The sequence below is a fragment of the Rhinopithecus roxellana genome, chromosome 1, assembly GCF_007565055.1.
Source record: "Rhinopithecus roxellana isolate Shanxi Qingling chromosome 1, ASM756505v1, whole genome shotgun sequence".
NCBI lineage: Eukaryota > Metazoa > Chordata > Mammalia > Primates > Cercopithecidae > Rhinopithecus > Rhinopithecus roxellana.
The window spans coordinates 119,703,539-119,723,172 of NC_044549.1; the positions used below are offsets into that span (position 1 = coordinate 119,703,539).

The window sequence follows — 19,634 nt, forward strand, 5'->3', positions numbered from 1 at the left end:
AACTATAAACTTTAAGAGAAAATGAACATACTGAGAAGGAACATTTTCAACATTTATGGCAGACTAAGAATTAAGATCAAACCTGTATAAGTAAATGCTACAACTAACTAAATAAAAATTTTCAAAGAGTTGATAGAAACGTGAATATGATATGAGTTGGCAAATCATTGAGGAGTAAATACAAATGCTAAAAGATGCTCAATTTTTCTAAATAAGAAAAATATGCAAATTTAAAATTTCAAGTTTTTTGTAATTAATTTTTAAAAATCTATACAAACATAGAATAAATAATATGATATACCTTTACATACCTAATAGCCAGCTTCAAAATTTATCCTCAAAATTTCTGTATTTGCTTGAGGTAAATTTTAGCATTTACCCTAGAGAAACTCTTATGCATTTAAACAAACAGGTGTGAAAATGATTTTTATTAATCATTGTTTGCATAAAGTAAATTTGAAACATTGATGCCCAGAAAAATGAAATCATTAAACTATAGCACATGTATACTAAGAAATGCCATGTGGCATTAAAAAGTATGTGAGTTAAATGCCGAAATCTTCAAGACACACTGTTGAATGAGAAAAGCAAGTTGCAGAATAATACATAGAGTATCATACCATTATTTAAAAAAAGAAGCAAAATAATATTTATGTCTCTATTCATCTATCCATCATCTATGTATTTATCAAACCGTAGCAGAGAGTGGTATGAAACGATATTCATTAACAAATAACAATGATTACTTCTGGAGAGAAGTGTGGGATTGTTGCTCATCAAAGATCCTTTATCCTAATATTTGGGATTTTTCACAAGAATACATTTATAATTATGTAATTAACAATAAATACCATTATAACAATAATTAAGAACATTGGAATAAGCAAGTTGGGTGTGAATCTGAACTGCAGCACTTATTATACAGGTAACTTGGGTCTCTCAATCTCTTTTTTACCATTGTCAATTAGGGTTAACTTAACCTACTTTGTGGAGATGCTGTAATAAGTGAGATGATGTGTGTAAAAGAATCTATAATACACAGAACTGAACTAAAGATAAATCTTTGTACCCTTATTAAATCAATTTTGAATATCAAGGAACTGGGAGATAAAGTACTTTTTTCCTCAGAAGAATGCATCTGCTCACCAGAGTTTAATTCAACAAGGGTGATGACCCTGTCTTAAACATGCAAATTACTGATGATGACTCTAGTGTCTGATATATAGCAGGTGTATATATAATATACCTTTTGTATAGTATGTGTAAAACAAACAAATGCTTGTACATTAATATGGCATCAAGAATTTCCACCAGTAAGAACAGCTGTCCTACATTCTGAAATTGTATCTCCAGAACCTACTATGTTCTGGATCTTCAGTTGGTTTTGAATAGACAGCTCAAATTGAATATATTTTTAAACTGTACCTTCTATTTTTATCTATAAATCTTCCTCTTCTCCTACTTTCTTTGTTTTATGGCACCTAATTTATTCATGAAAAGTCTTTCATCATTTTGATTATTGCTCTACTGTAAACATTTTAGACTTCAATGACAAATGCTGACTTTTAAGATTTTATTTTGCTTATTTTACTGCACTGTATGTTTTTATTTTTCTTTTTTAAAAAATTTAACTTTTAGATACTGGGGGTGCATGTGCAGATATGTTACATGAGTATATTGTGTGACACTGAGGTTTGAGGTAAGAATGATCCCGTTGCCCAGGTAGTGAGCATAGCACCCAATAGGTAGTTTTCAGCCCTTCACCCACTTCTTCTCAGCAGTAGTCCTCAGTGTGTATTGTTCTCATCTTTATGTCTATGTGTACCCAATATTTAGCTCCCACTTATAAGTGAGAACATGCGGCATTTGATTTTTCTCTTCCTGCATCATTTCGCTTAGGATAATGGCCTGCAGCTGCATCCGTGTTCTTGCAAAGGACGTGATTTTGTTGTTTTTATGGCTACAAAGTAGTCCGTCTTGTTTATGCATCACATTTACTTTATCCATTCCACCGTTGGTGGGACCCTAGGTTGATTCCATGTCTTTGCTAATGTGAATAGTGCTGTAATGAACACATGATTGCATGTGTATTTTTTGTAGAATAATTTATTTACCTTTGGGTATATACCCAGAAATGGTATTGCTAGATCAAATGGTATTTCTGTTTTAAGTTCTTTGAGAAATCTTCAAACGGCTTTTCACAGTGGCTGAACTAATTTACATTCCCATCAACAGTGTGTAAGTGTTCCCTTTATCTACAGCCTCACCAGCATCTGTTGTTTTTTGACTTTCAAAAAAATATTCTTTCGAACTGGTGTGAGATGGCATCTCATTGTAGTTTTGATTTGCATTTCTCTGATGATCAGTGATGTTGAGCATTTTGTTACATGTTTATTGGCTGCTTATATGTCTTCTTTTGAGAAGTGTCTATTCATGTCTTTTGCCCACTTTTTAATAAGTTATTTTTTTGCTTTTTGAACTGATTAAGTTTCTTATAGATTCTGGAGAATTACAGGATCTTTGTTGGATGCATAGTTTGCAAAAATTTTCTCCCATTCTGTAGATTGTTCACTCTGATGATAGTTTCTTTTGCTTTGCAGAGCTCTTTGGTTTATTTAGACCCCAATTGTCAATTTTTGCTTTTGTGGTAATTATTTTGTTGCACTTTAAATGTAATATTTCCTAGGGATTCAGTGAGCTTTTCTAAATTGGAGAAGTCATCTTTTTTCATATCTGAAAACTCTAGTCCATTAGTTCTTGGTACTTACCTTCTCCCAATTTTTTCCTCGCTTCTGAGATAGAACTTTCTATTCTATTTTCTATGTCTCTTTACTGTTCATTCTTTTTCACCAATTCCTTATCTCACATTGATCTGTTCTAAAAAAAACTTCAGATCTTCTGTTTAGTTTATTGTAGTGTCATCTACTATTTAAGTTATTAGTTAAATTTTTCAAAAAATTTTAATGACTTTTTTATTTTTAGAATTTATCTTCAGTTTATTTTCAAATAGGCTCAATCATTTTTATCATGTCTTGTTCTTGTTTTATAAAATAAATACATTCTTTTATCTCTTGAAAATTTTTATTTGCGTATATTTAAAAGGCACAAGTACAATTTGTCACATGGACGTATTGCAGAGCAGTGAAGTTTAGGCTTCTAGTGTATCCATCACCAATGTACTTTACACCCGTTAAGTAACTTGTCATCATCTGTCCCTCCTCCAACCCCCTCAACCTTCCAAGTCTCCATCGTCTATCATTTCACACTCTGCATCTATGTGTACACATTGTTTAGCTCCCATTTATAAGTGAGAACATGCATTATTTGTTTTTCTGTGTCTGAGTTGTTTTCCTTCAGATAATGGGTTCCAATTCCATCCATGTTGCTATAAAAGACATGATTTCATTTTTTATGGCTGAATTGTATTCCATTGTGTTATATATATACACCATATTTTCTTTATCCAATCATCCATTGATGGACATTTCTTTGCTGTTGTGAATAGTACTGCATTAAACATACAAGTACAGGTATCTTTTTCATGTAATGATTCCTTTTCTTTTGGGCAGCTACACAGTAATGGGATTACTGGATCAAATGATAGTTCTATTTTAAGTCATTTGAGTAACTTCCTTATTGTTTTCCATAAAAGTTTTACTAATTTACCCATGAACAGTACATAAGAACAGTGCATTCTTTTCTCTCTCTCTCTCTCTCTCTTTTTTTTTTTTTTTTTTTTTTTTTTTTTTTGAGACAAAGTCTCACTCTGTCCGCCAGACTGGAGTGCAGTGGCATGATCTTGGCTCGCTGCAATCTCCACCTCCCAGGTTCAAGGGATTCTCATGTCTCAGCCTCCCGAGTAGCTAGGATTACAGGTGGCTGCTACCATGCCTGGCTAGCTTTTGTATTTTTTGAGTAGAGACAGGGTTTCACCATGTTGACCAGGATGGTCTCAATCTCCTGACCTCAGGTGATCCACCCACCTCAGCCTCCCAAAGTGCTGGGATTACAGGTGTGAGCCACTGTGCCCGGCCAGAACAGTGCATTCTTTGTATAACATGTTTTCTCAACCACTCATTTTCTGTGATACTTTTTTTCTGTATCTTAACAAAGTGTTATCTTATAATCCCTTAAGTTAGCTCCATTGTCATAAATCTTTTGAGTGTGAGTGTTCCCATTCATTGTGTCCGATGTCTGCCATGGCAGTGGGTTTCTAGTTTGATTCATAGTTTTAAGCTGTGTGAGCTCATCTTTGGTAGAGGTTGGCTTCCATGGGAACCATTTGTGAACTGTGAATTGCAGCATTTCCACGTGAGAGTTTAGTTTCATCTCAGTTCTTATTGATTTCCTTATTTCTGAACTGCTCTTTCCTTTATTTCCTTCTTTCTTCCCTTCCTCCCTCTCTCCTGCTTTTTTTTCCCTTTCTTCCTTTCTTTTGTCCCTTCCTTCTTTCCTTCCTTCCTTCCTTCCTTCCTTCCTTCCTTCCTTCCTTCCTTCCTTCCTTCCTCTTTCCTTCCTTCTTTCCTTTCCTTTGTTCCTTCCCTCCCTCCCTTCTCTCTCTCTCTCTCTTTCTCTCTCTCTTTCCACTCCAAAAGTCAAGAATTGTCTATCTCAACTGGTTATTTTACTTTATTGCTGTTGAGCTCACTTACATATTTCTTACTTGGGAAGGATGGTTTTTGCTGTTTCTTGTATAGGTGCCCTTATCTATATTCTTCATTTTTTTGAATGACATTAATAATATCCCAAATGCCAAAACTCAATACCTGATAAAATTAGTTTTCATGTTGCCTTATTCTCTATATGTCTTTAGATATATCTAGTTTATTGCTGTTTTGTTTTGTTTTATCATCCCCACTGTCTCTGCTTTAGTTCAGTCCCTTATCATCTCTCTTGTGGACAACAGCAATATCCTTTTCTCACTGGTTTCTGTGCTTTCCATCTGCCCTTTTCCAACCATTGCTACATTGCTGCTAGATTTATCTTTCTAAACACAACTCTGAGTATGTGAATTCACTACTTAAAACCTATTAATGGTGTGCTTTCCTCATACTGAAAATTAAACTTGTTTGATTTTGTGGATTTGCTGAGTCTTATTTCCTGACATCTCTTCACACCTACGTTTCTGCAATATCAGAATATTTCTAGTTTCTTGATTTGCCCAACTGCTTTAGGCCTCTATTCCTATATACATATCCTTTTCCTGTAAAACTCTTACACTTCAGTCTTGCCCTATTTATTTTTTATACCCCTAGTTTGTTCATGCTGCTATAACAAAATTTAGACTGGGTAGTTTTTAATAACAGAAATTGATTTCTTATAATTTTGGAGACTGAGAAGAGCAACATCAAGGTACCAGCAAATTTGGTAGCTGCCAAGGGCCTGTTCCGCTTAGAAGGTTCCTTCTGTGTGTCCTCAAGTGGTGCCGGGGCAAATAAACTCCCTCAGACTTCTTTTATAAGGGCAGTAATCCCATTCATGAAGGTTAGGCCTAATAACCTTTCAAAACTCCCCACCCCTCAATACTATCACATTGGGGATTAGGTTTCAACATGTGAATCTGGGAAGCGGGGAAACCATTCAGACCACAGCATACCCATACTTATGCTTGAAAATCAACGTAAATACTACTACTTTTTTCTAAAGGAATTCCTGACTAGCCCAAATCTGACACATGGTAGCCATTGACTCATTTGTATAATGGCTATATCCACTTAATTTTTTATATTCAAACTCCATGTATATAATTCCCATAACCATTCTTTGTATAACATATTCTCTCAACTACTTATTTTCATTGACACTTTTGTCTTTTGAAAAACTAATTTTCTTTGTTTCTTTGATTGTGACACTCATAAACACACCCTAACAGAAGGCTTTCTAATACCATCAGATTCTTTACCTGAGTCTATTCACTTTTTTTTCCAGTCCATCAATTGGCCTTACATGTTATAAATTCCTTAGTCTTGGGGTTCATTTTGGAGGCCTCTTTAGGACGAATGGAGATCAAGTTGGTTTAGTATGTAGATGTCCCAGAATGGTATTGTTGCAAAAGGCATGAACGAACACATAGGAATAAAGATGAAAAGAGACTTCACAAGATTTATTGAAGAACTAATGTTCTAGAAATCATGGGAAGACTCTGGTCCTAATGTTGATAGTGACCCACCAGACTCTGAGCACACAGAATAATTGCTCTGCTTCTCAATTCTTCAGTTGACAAAACACAGTGATTAGAGTAGGGAGTTAATAATGCTTCTGTAACCTGAAATTCTTTTGCTCTTATTATTAAATTGTCCAAGTTAAATTATTTGCATGAGAGGAGGAAAAAATCTTTAAAAATAATAATTGTCATGAATTCTATAAAAATTAAATAATTTTAAATGGATAAACACTATTTTAGCAAGTAAATCTGTGAGTATGTGAAAGAATAATGTTAATAAAAACCATTTAGCTGACTATCAAAATATTAGAGACATGGGCAGAAAACATAAAGACTTCAAAATATATGTTATATAGTTAAACATCTGGCAGATTTATAAAGCTTTGTAAAAATCAGCCATAGAAATTGCATTTTAAAGAGTAAAAGTGAACAGTTTTAACAATGGAAAAAGGCTCTGTACTAGCACTAACATCAAGAAAATCATTCTGATTTTAATTAATGGATGTTTTCATGGTGTCTAATAAAAATACAGTTTTAAGGACTTCAACAATTTAATCTGAGAAAGTATCGTTGTATTTAAAACAAGACTATTTTTTAAATAAGCAAACATGTTTACATTCATCAATTATAGTAAAACAAAAGCTCAAGAAATCCCAGAGCACATAATTTCATGAACCAAGAATAAAATGAGCTCTGGGCTTATGGACAAGATCTGCCCCTGAATAATCTCCAGAACTCTGTTCATTTTATGCAGTAGTTTAAGTTTTCTTCTGTCTTGGCCCAACTTATAAACAACAGAAATCTGAGTTGTGGGAATATAATTTATGAACAGAAAAGATGACTTGTCTGTGAATTGTGTTCTGAAGATGAAAGTAAATATACAGGACCATACGGTATTCCGTTAAAAGTTGCCAGGTCATAATTATGTGGCAAGACAGTTACAGAAATTAATCCATCTATTGAGAGCAATTGAAGACACTATCCTAATGTAGGCCCTTTTGAGGAGACAGCATTAACAGAAGAAAACTCATAGCAAAGGCTTGAGGGGGGAATGAATCCAATCCAGCCTGAAAAAATCTGCACCAGGTTTGAAAAATCACCCCATTCTCTGGTGTAAGTGATGCTAAGAAGCACAAACTGCTTTTTGAATCTAAGTCCCTGTGTTTTCTGTGAAGGAGCTGTAAGTGGGGTGGGACAGAGATGGCACCTGGGGATTCTGAGGCACCCGCTCCTCTCTGAGACAGACAGGGATCAGGAGCCGGACTGGGACCAGACCACCAGCAACACACCAGAGGATGTTCTGTAAATAAGACCATGGCACTTAAGAATATTAACTACCTTCTCATCTTCTACCTCAGTTTTTCACTGCTCATCTACATAAAAAGTAAGCATTTCCCACTTTGGGCATTTTTTCCTGGTTTATTTCTGGCTTATTGTATTTCTTACAAACAATGGATAATGTTACATGTTCTATAAAATACAATGCTAAAAAGGAAGTTTTTATTTGTATTTTTAAGTGTCATGTGTTAAAGAAATCAGTGATACCAGTTAATGTGAACAGTCAATTTTAAGATTCTATGATTTCCAGTAGGTATTCAGGTACAGAAATTTTGTTTTTAACCTTTGTAGTAGTGAGCTGGAGAATGAAATGGTCACATAGACGAGAAGATGTTTTGTTGTGTTTACACTTTTACAAAATAGATTTGGCCCTTACTAATTGATATCCTTTAAAAGGAAGTTGTTCATAAGCTATATTTCATTTTATTCCCACATACTATGTATTTGTCTTCACTTTTAAATAACTCTGTATTGCAACATTTGCTCTCATAATCAAGGAGATAGTCTCAATGTTTCCCAGAGAGTAATGATTCAAAGTGTTTCTTTCACCAGAGAAATGGGCTTTTACTGTTATGTGTTTCTGTTTTATAAATGAAGATATTATTTTCCACAAACTTCCCCAAATACAAACAAGAGCAATGTTTCTGAGATAATCTTGTCAGTTCTATGGCAGGATGGAAAATCAGAGGAGACCAAATGGCCCCAGCAGTGTGTTTATGAAGGACAGTAGCTGTTGAACACGTTTAAAACGAAGACAGGGAGAGTGTGTGCTTGTCAAAGGGGCCATGTGATTTGTGTCTGTTGAATCTGAATATCAATAAGGCAAAGCATAGAGCAGCTGCCGTTGAACAAGACAACTTGGCATTAGCACACAGTGTTGTGTAATCTGGGTCACCTTCTGTGGCTGCACCAGTGAGATTGTTACTTGTACGGTTTACGGTTGAACATATATTAGAGACTGAGTGAAGAAATAAGTAAATGCTGTGGGTGGGTAGCTGATGGCAGGTACAGAAAAACTAACTCAAACTTTAAACAAATGATCAGTAAAATACTTGACTGCAACAAACACGCACAAAGGATTTTTTTCAGAGATATATTTGTTAAAGAGTTGTTATTTATTTATTTATTTATTTATTTTTTTATTTTTATTTTTATTTTTATTTTATTTTATTTTTTTTATTTTATTATACTTTAAGTTCTAGGGTACATGTGCATAACGTGCAGGTTTGTTACATATGTATACTTATGCCATGTTGGTGTGCTGCACCCATCAACTCGTCAGCACCCATCAATTCATCATTTATATCATGTATAACTCCCCAATGCAATCCCTCCCTCCTCCCCCCTCCCCCCTCCCCATGATAGACCCCAGTGTGTGATGTTCCCCTTCCCGAGTCCAAGTGATCTCATTGTTCAGTTCCCACCTATGAGTGAGAACATGCGGTGTTTGGTTTTCTCTTCTTGTGATAGTTTGCTAAGAATGATGGTTTCCAGCTATTTAAATAGTTATTTACCCTCCTTGAAACTTAATGTGAGCCCCAGGTAATGAGGAATGAGGAAGAGAAGTGCTGTGTTTAGTTGTGCAGGTAGGAAGAGAAAGGGAGAAAAATAAGACATAAGATGAACGTGAGGTGAGTTTATGGTGCATTTTATGGCAAAGAGCTTTGTCATTCAATGTAATATATATGAAAATTCCTAGAGTTTGCTGCAGTTTGTTTTAAAGGAAATTAATATGTGATATCTTTAATTAAAAAGATAATAACTATGAATCGATACTTACATATACATCATTTGTTTTTGCTCTCTTTGAGTAGGTGATTTTATTGATAGATTCTAAATACTTTGTAATTATTTGATTTGTTCTCCAGCACAGTATTGTTATTCATTTAAAAAAGTCAATTTGAAGTCTCATTTTCTTCAATTTTTGAGTAGGTAGACTTTTGTCTGTGTTAATATATTTGTTGGCAAGATATAATCATATTGCCTTCCCAATCAAAACATGTAGTTTAGACCTTGTTAGCTAAGTTTTTCTTTCCTACCTGACTTTAAAACATTCAGCTATCTAGCATCAGCCTTCCTTTCTACTCTTATCACCTAGTATTCTTGACATAAATTCTGTGTTCCAGACAAGTGAATAACATAATATCTAGTAGTAAAAATTGCTAACATTGTGTTAAGCATTTTCTATCTCCTATATGTCATTTACTTCTTTCAACAACCCTATAAGATAGATACTATTATAGTAATTCACATTTTATAGAAGATGAAACAAAGATTCAAGTCACTATACCAGTGTATCTCAAACTTTGAGGCAACTCAGAGAACTGGAATGCCTGGTTAAAATGTGCAGCCTCTCAAGTCTAGCCCCAGGTACTTAGTGTCTTTATAGTAGATCCTGGGAACCTATAATTTAATGAGCTCTTCATTTCAAGTACAGGTGACCAGAAGCTCTGACCTACACAATAAATCTTTATTAAGAACCTACTACATAATGATGCTAGGAATCATCAGAATAGTTAAATATAAACATATCTTTCTCTTCAAAGAGATTATTTAGGAGAAAAGAGAAACAATATGAGCTTTATAACTGTTGTTCACTCTTATATACATAATAACCCTGTCAAGTAGAATTTATTATTAATTCCATTTTGCAGCTGAAAATACTGAGGCACATAGAGGTTTATTAATTTGTCCAAGGCCATACTGCTAGTGAATGGTGGATCTGGAATGTGATCCTGAAGATCTGGCTCTGGAGTGTGGGCTCTTAACTTAACATGTAGTTACTCCTGTGAAGTGATAATGCATAAGGGCTTTAAGACTCTGATTGGAACCTAATAACAAACAAAGAAATGTCTATTATCCAGGTACGGTGGCTCAAGCCTGTAATTCCAGCACTTTGAGAGGCTGAAGCGAGATCACTTAAGCTTAGTTCAAGACCAGCCTAGGCAACATAACAAGACTTCATTTCTACAAAAAAATATAAAAAATTAACAGGGCATCATGGTATGTGCCTATAGTCACAGCTACTCAGGAGGCTGAGTTGGGAGGATCGCTTGAGATAGGGAGGTCGAGGCTGCTGTGAGCCGTGATCCTGCCACTGCACTCCATCCTGGCAAAAGGGCTACATCCTGTCTCAAGAAATAAAAAGAAAGGGATAAATAAATTTCAGTTATTAATATCATATTAGTTGAAGGAATCAATGATTCTTCCTTTGAACTTTGAAATATGTTCCCTTAAATTTAAGAGAAAATAATCACCTCCAGTTCCATACTGTATTTTGTATCTAAAGTCTGCCTTGCTTAGCTACCAGGGGAATGCTGTTTTTGTTTTCATCAACCTTTATGTCCTTCCAGTTGAGGACATGTGACATGAGGAATATTAGAGCAGAGTTCAGGAAGTGACATTCACTTTCTGTTCCTGAGCAGGTAGACATTCTCCTAACTTGGAGTGGCAATGAATGTGTTCTGATTGTTTTCATACCTGTTCCATGATTTTGCAAAACTGGTTCTAATGTATGGGACCAACTAAATTTTAATAATTCAAGAAGAGCTATTATTATTATTATTTTTTTTTTTTTTTTTTTTTTTTTTTTGAGACAGAGTCTCGCTCTGTCGCCCAGGCTGGAGTGCAGTGGCCGGATCTCAGCTCACTGCAAGCTCCGCCTCCCGGGTTTACGCCATTCTCCTGCCTCAGCCTCCCGAGTAGCTGGGACTACAGGCGCCCGCCACCTCGCCCGGCTAGTTTTTGTATTTTTAGTAGAGACGGGGTTTCACCGTGTTAGCCAGGATGGTCTCGATCTCCTGACCTCGTGATCCGCCCGTCTCGGCCTCCCAAAGTGCTGGGATTACAGGCTTGAGCCACCGCGCCCGGCCAGAAGAGCTATTATTTTTTGCTTCTGATGTATTAAAAGAGAAACTTATTAGAGGGAGACTCTCCTGTGATCCATTATTCAGAGACAGTCTTAAATAATGAGAGTACTTTATAATAAACTCTTTTTGGGACCTCAATGTATGAATCTGTCCTGAAGAGTTTGAAAGAAACGACCATGCCATGAATTAGAAAAGTAATGTCTATGTCTCTAGTCCTTTATATTTGGGGGTAAACTGAATATTTTCAATGTAAATGCCACATCTAGATTAATTTAAAAGTAACTGTTTTATCTACATTTAAAGTATGATCACAACATGTAAATAAAATGTGGTTGGACAAAACTACTTTAGAGTTACTAGAACAATGTTAAAGAATTTAGGGTAGCATCCAATCTTCTAAAAACCATTAACAATTACGAAGTAATTGATTTGAATGGAGTTATTTTAAAAAGTACTTTCTAATATACCTAAAAGAATGAAGAACAAATAGAGATTAAATAAGAACTAACTGAATTTGCTTAATAGGTCAGAAAAGGTTGATGTTAATCATTAGGAAGTAATCACATACTCTTAAAATTCTGCGTGTAGAAACATTGAACACTTTGATCTTCACTGTGCAAGTTAATATCCTTGCAGCGGCATTTTGTAAAGTGCCTACCTAATTATTAGTGTGAGAAAAAGGTATCCTTTTGCTTCTTCATAAGTGAAATAATCTCATCAGTTTACAGTAAAATCTTCACTACTCCATGAAGGTTACCCAGGGCTTCCTACATCACACAGCAGAATTAACTGTGGCTTCTTTTGTTAGATACTTCTCTTAGGCAAATGAGATTTTCTAGAGAATTGTATGCTTTCTTTTTCATCATTGATGGTTTTCAAAAATTATGATTCGTGGTCTCACAATATCAAATACCGAAATTCAAATGGACAAGAAAAGTTAGAGTGTTTAAGCAAATCGTGGTACATCTATATAGTGGAATATTATTCAGTAATAAAAAGAAAATGAACCATCAAGTCACAAAAGCACATGGAGGAACCTTAAATAAATATTGCTATGTAAAAGAAGCTCATCCAAAAAGGCTACATATTGTATGATTCCAATTTTACAACATCCTATAAAAGACAAAACTATAGAAGAATTATCAGTGGCTGCCAGAGAATCAAGGCTGCAGAGAAGAAGCACAGGGGACTTTTAGAATCGTAATTATTCTGCGTAATACTTTAATGGTACATTTGTCAAAATGTACAGAATTTTACAGTACAAAGAGTCAATCCAGTTGCATGCAAATTTAGAAAATCATTTAGGAAATCAAGGAAATCTCAGGAAGTAATTCAGACTTTGACACAACAACCTAACTGCATTACAAATGTATGAAATAATCTCACAGAGGGGTTATGAAAAAACTGTTCACCTAAGTAGTTTATGTAAATTTCCTTAGATATTATCTGACATGCTTTCACTGTTCTAGTATCCCATCCAAGATATTACAGTACATTTTGCTGTCTTGTATTTTGAGGTTCCTCTTAGCTGTGACAGTTCCTCAGGCCTTCCTTGTTTTTGGTGACCTTGAAGGTTTTCAGTTCTGGCCAGGTATTTTACAGATTCTCCCAATATTGAAGTTGGTTCTATGTTTTCCTCGTGGTGACACTGGAGTTATAGGCTATTAGAATGAAGACCACAAAGGCAAAGGGTTATCCTCATAACATCATATCAATAATATTATCAATGATTTATACACTCAACATGGTATGTGACTGCTGATATTGACCTTAATCACCTGGGAGGTGATGTTATCAGGTTTCTCTGATAACTGTAAAGTTATATCTTTTATTCTTCTCCATACTGTACTCTTAAAAAAGGAAGTCACTATGTTAGCCCACACTTAAGAAGTTTGGAGTTATGATCACCCTCCTGGAGGGAAAAATTTACATAAATTATTTGAAATTCTTCTGCATAGGAGACCTGGCTCTTCTCTTTCATTTATTTATTCAATGGTTTATTTATATCAGTATGAATTTATTGACATTTATTTTATACTCTGGGTTATAATTCAATACTACTTTATTTTGTTACTCAAATTGTTCCAGCATTGGCCTGTGGGAGTTCTTTTCAGTTGACTCCTATTTTCTTTTGACATACTCCCCATCAATGTGGGGTGCTTTTTTCAAAAGGATTTTCTTCCTTTCTGGCTCTACAGTCTGTTTCAGACTGATCTTGTGTATTTCCTGACCCAATCCTACCATAAACCACCATTTCTCCAAGGAGCCCTGTTTCCTTTTATTAGAGAATGGTAACCCAAACCAAGATCTGGATGTCAGGTGTGCTTGTTGCTGCTGGGGTGTCAGGTCTTTTAGGCAATCTCAGCTGAAAGAGCACAGAAATATGTCTGTGTACTAGTCTATGTATATACATGTTTCTATAAATATCTCTACATGTAGATCTGTGCTTGTCTGTATTAAGCCAAATATGAGTTCATATTGATGCCTCTAACTCCATTTTCACATGGATCATTCTAGCTGTCTCCCTTTGCTTGTCTGTAAATTCCAGTTCCAACAGTGAGAAACCTGACTTCCACTCTCTGCCATTTATTCACTTGTTTAAATTCAGTATACATATATAGCAGTATTAGACTATTAACCCATACTCCTATGGGAAACAACTTTATCTGTTTAAGTACAGTACTTATACCTATTTCCTTTTGTTTTTAGTTTTTCAGAGTCTTGTTTCCAAAACTACTTAGGTGAACAGTTTTTCCCCAACCCCTTCTGGGAGATTATTTCATACATTTGTAATGCAGTTAGATTGTTGTGTCAAAGTCTGAATTACTTCTTGGGATTTCCTTGATTTCCTAAATGATTTTCTAAATTTACATGCAATTGGATTGACTCTTTGTACTGTAAAATTCTGTACATTTTGGCAAATGCACCATTAAAGTATTATGCAGAATAATTACGATTCTAAAACTCTGCTATGCTTCTTCTCTGCACCCTTGATCCTGTGGCAGACACTGATAATTCTATGTCTCTATAATTTTGTCTTTTATAGGATATTATAAAATTGGAATCATACAATACGTAGCCTTTTTGGATGAGTTTCTTTCACATAGCCAAATTTATTTATTTAAGATTCCTCCATGTGCTTTTGTGACTTGATAGTTCCTTTCTTTTTATTACTGAATAATATTCCATTATATAGATGTACCACAGTTTGCCTAAACACTCACCTACTGAAGGACACCTTTGTTGCTTTCAGTTTGGGGCTATTGTATTAGTTTCCTAGGGCTACTGTAACAGTACTACAAACTGGGTAGCTTAAAGCAACATAAATTTATCCTCTTATAGCTCTGGAGGCTAAAGTCTGAAATCAAATGTTAGAAGCACCTTGCTCCCTCTGAGACTCCACTTGGAATCCTTACCTGCCTTTTCCTGCCTTCCAGTGGTGTCTTTCAGTCCTGGGTGTTTCTTAGCTTGCAGCTGCATCACTCTAGTCTCTGCCACTATCATCACATGATGTTCTCACTTTATCTGTCTACCTCTCTTCTAGTCTTCTTCTAAGGACATCAGTCATGTTGGAGTACATTTACCCTAATGATCCCATCTTAACTTGATTACATCTGCAAAAACCCTATTTACAAATAAGGGCACATTCACAGGTACTGAGGGCTAGGACTCTGACATACCTTGGGGATACAACTCAACCTATAATGTCTACTATGAAAAAAACTCTGATATGTGATTAAAAAAACACTTGGTTAATACCACTTTTATTGAGTAAAATTGGTTTACAATGGATTTTTTTAAACATAGTAAGTGCTCAATAAATATTTGTGGAGTAAATAGTTGTTATGTTTCAAGAAACATGGTATAGATATCCTTGTATTAACATGTGGTAGAAGAAAGATTATGCTAAACAATGTGCCCACATTGTTCTCTTCTTTTTCCCCTTCTTTACACTGTCCCTAGCTTTTACATATTCAGTCTTTCACTTTGAATTAAGTGTTCAGAAATTTCCTCCTATGTAAATTTGCCCTATGAAATTAACTTAGAGTCTGATCAATATGTAAAATAGCACTAGATTTAGGTGTAAACATGCTTTCATATTTCCTCGGGACGGTTTAGCTGTCTTCCATATTTGAATGTTCAATTCTTTAACCTACTTTTTTTCACAAACTGCATTCATTACTTAGGGCACCAAAAGATTACTTTCCTTTATTATTGATTCAAAACAGTGATTGCAAGTTATTTTACTGTGCATGTGTTATTTGTTGTGTTTATTAATAAAATGTCATCTTTTATTTTATTTAATATTTTTGCCTTAACAATAAACAGTAAAATTTCTGAAAAAGAAGGTACTCATTCATCTAGTATTAGATCGTATTGGTTTCTATGGTTAGCACCCTTTATCAGTCATTTAGTGTCTTCCTAGTTTAATGAAAAGTAGTGATTCCTTCAAAGTTTCAATGCAACATGTTAAGTAGATTGTCCTATATTTCCTGGTTTTTGTCTTCAGAAGAGTTCTATTAAAAGCAAAATCCAAGGCAGTGTACTTTTAATAATAACAGTATGGAACACAGCAGTATGAGATACAGTCATGCTGTATCCCATTAGCGTGACTATTTGGAGTTGAATGGTTTGGCTGGAACATAAATTTTACTGATTTTAGAGGTAACCGAGGTAAAGTTAGTTGTCCCTAGCCTTAAGATAGGACAATTAACAAATATTAAAATTTACTATTTTTTCCAGTTTTTTCATTTACTGATTTATCCAATACGTATTTATTGAGGGCCGTAAGTCTATATATCTGACAATATTCTAGGCTCCAAGGCTGCAGTAGTGAACAGAAGAGACCACAATCCTTGATACTGTGAAATTTGCACTTCAGTGGCGTAAGACAGACAAAAACCAAATAAATAAGTAAATCATGTAATTGTGAGCTGACAAAAAGTGCTATAGAAGAAAGCAAAACAAGAGTAGCAGAGAGCAGCTGGACCGTGAGGATATCACAGTGAATAATATTTTGACAAAGAAAATAGCAAGTGCAAAGACCCTGAAGCAGGAGTGTGCCTATAGTGTTTGAGATACTGTAAACTGTCCAACATAACTGAAGTGGATTGAGTAAAACAGGGCAAATTAGGAAAGGTGTCAGGGGTTTTACTATAAGTATCTCTCATTCTTACAATCATACTACATAGTAGCTATTAAGCCCATTAGGACACCTTAAGCAAATGACAGCCTAGGGTACATACTAAAAACACAGCTACAAGGGGATACAACTGAGATTTAAACCAAGTTTATCAGATTCTAAACCTCCCACAAGCTCACATCAGCTTATTTATTCCAAAAGATAAACACTGAGGAATTTAAAAGGCCAGTTATTATTGCTTTGGTGGCTTAAAATCAGCCACAGTGGAAGTAATTTCATCACGGAATTTGGCAAACACTACAAATCAGGGTTTGGGAGGATTTATTTTTTTTAAAAAAAAAGTTAGTCCTAAATAATAAAAGTTTTCATTTTACCTTTAAAATTTTTTCAAAGTGAAATGTTTATAATTTCAACCACTATCCCACTCTTGTGACTAAAATCTGCCAAGGCAGGAATGACTGATATGTAACCTAGATTAACCTCATTGTGTAGTCCTTTTAGTTCTCCACGTAATTGTCCTGATAATTCCCAGATGGATGACTCTTTTCTCTACATTCAGAATTCTTGGAACCTTAAAATACTTATTTTACTTTAGGCAAATTAGTGAGAGCAGAGTGCTAATGAGGCTGAGTTTATGGTTCAATCTCAACACAATTCAGTTTGCTTTGCACAGAGACCAGCTCTATACAACAAGTAATTATGTCTGGTCAGATGGTCTCAAATTTGTAGTTTTGAATACAAGGAGAGAAAATGAAATTACCTCAACAAATTAAGCAACACCATTGAAATAATCAGTTGCGGGTTTGCCGCAATAACTTTTTCACACAGGTGATGCATTATTATTATTGTGTTTCTGTCTTTAATTTTCCTTATCCATTATTCTTTTAATATAGCTGAAGAATAAATATTTATATTCAGCATTAATTTTTAAATGAGTAGTGTCAGTGAATCCAGATTCTGGCTCTGGCCCACAATTAGTTGTGTATCTATAAATGCATCATTTAAACTTTCTAGGTCTCTAATTTCTCACTTGTAAAGTGAGGGGGTTATATTATCTAATTACCACATTTTTTCAAGACCTACATTTTATGATTTCATGATTATTCTAAGTAATTGAATAGTAGACATTGATGAGCAGAGTGTTTTTAGTGACCTCACTCTACATGATCCAGCTTCCACTAGGTTATATTGCAACAAAAAACAAACCCAAAGTCTTAGTGTTAAAACAACAAGGTGCATATCTTGTTCCCACCACATATTGTGTGCAAGTTGGCTTCAGCTTTGCCTCATTTGTATGCTTAATTGCTATAGTGAATGTTTGTTCTGTCTCCTCAAATGAATATATATATTGAAGCCCTAATCTCCAAAGTGGTGGTATTAGGGGGTGGGGCCTTTGGTAGGTGATTAGGTCACAAGGGTGGAGGCCTCACACATGGGATTAGTGCCCTTGTAAAAGAGATGTCCAATAAATTCCTTACTCCTTCCACCATGTGCGGACACATTGAGAAGATGGCCCTCTACCTATGAACCAGAAAGTTGGCCCTGGACAGACCCCATATCTGCTGGTGCTTTGACCTAGGACTTTCCAGCCTCCAAAACAAGAACAACAACAAAAATTCTCTTGTTTATAAAGCCACTTAGTCTATGATAGTTTGTTTTGGCAGCCTAAATAGATTAAGACATTCATTTTAGGACACAATCTGAAGGGGCAATCCCCTTTAGAGATGCTGTTTTAATGGCAGAGGGAAAAGGGTAATGGAGGAAGTATACAATAGCTCTTAAAAGCTTCAGCTTAGCTTTGATATACCTCAGTTTGGCTCACCTTTCATTAACAAAAGCAGGTCATGTGGCTAAGCTTGACATCAATGGACTAAAGTCCATATTCAGGCATAAAATATTTGGAACAAATAATGTTTTCTACTCCATCTTTTTTCTTCTTTCCAGCTTCCAGGGATCAATTTATAAACAAATTTCTTTAAATAACCATTAAAATAAATATTAGAAATTTAAAAGACTTGACAAAAATATTATTTCAGCGACTATATATCAGCTAAAATGAGCAAGGTCCACTGTTCTCCAAGCATGTACACTCTAGTGGGGTGGGCATATGTGTAAAGACTGTACAGACATTTTTGCCTAAGAAAATCATCATAGTTTTTTAAATGATGTCAGAGGTCTGTGCATGGATCTGGCTACTATTTTCACATGTAGATAGAGGTAGAAATTTTATTCTGAAAAATAAAACTGTCTTATCTATGAAGAAATGTTTTCTGAAAGAAAATATAATCAAGCTTGCTTCGAAATGATTAGCCCTAATGAAAGTAGTTATATTTTGAGGTTAAGGTCAACTTAGATTTGGCAAACAGCATACACAGTTTGTAGATTAGGAATTCCTATTTCTCTCTAACCTCATTTCACTTATCGTTAGCACCTATACCAGAGGTTGGGTAAGGAAAGAGAGGAAAAATGAAATGTAAAGCTTTACATTTTATGTATCAGTGCCTGAAAATTACATCAAACACAATATTGCAAGGAGCTATTTAATACTTTCACAGACTAGGACCCTTAAAAGAAGCCTTCACAGCCTACCCATTATAGTATTGACTGTATTTCTACAATTTATCCTAAAGTAATCATAAAATAATTAAAGCATTACTTTCTGTAATTATAAACTCAATTATAGATGTAAATATAAATTGCTTTCTCTTCACTAACCTCATTATATCAAATTTTTTTGTTGTTTGTTTTCTGGCTTTTTTTTTTTTTTTTAACAACCCCTCTGTGGAGCAACTGAAATCAGGAAATATATGTGCTGTTTAATTCTTTCTGCTCAGCTGCTTCAGCTAGCAGGCTAGCTATATGAACTGCTTGAAGTTCAGAATAGCTCTAGAACTAAGGCAAAGTTTGCATAAACGTAGTTTTTTCTGTAGGCTGGGAAATATGCAATTGTGTCTATATAGAGGGACTCAATGTCAATAGTGAAAGCAGCCTACTGCTCCCTACCCTTTTATTCTCATATTCTTTATTTTTGGAGATAATACATCTCTAAAAGTTTTTTTTTAAATTAGAGTAGTCTATGATTCATGCTTTCCTTGCCTACCAGATACAACTAATCTCTGTT

The 19,634-nt window shown here is 34.9% G+C and overlaps 1 protein-coding gene across 1 annotated transcript in view; it reads left to right on the plus strand.

The window, feature by feature from the left end:
- Positions 1-7,340: 7,340 nt before the first annotated feature.
- Positions 7,341-19,634, plus strand: part of CRB1 (crumbs cell polarity complex component 1) — a 213,301-nt gene continuing 201,007 nt past the window's right edge. Inside the window, exon 1 of the mRNA XM_030929663.1 lies at positions 7,341-7,547. Within this exon, the coding sequence (XP_030785523.1) occupies positions 7,478-7,547 (70 nt within the window). The 5' untranslated portion in view covers positions 7,341-7,477. The remainder of the gene's footprint in view (positions 7,548-19,634) is intronic.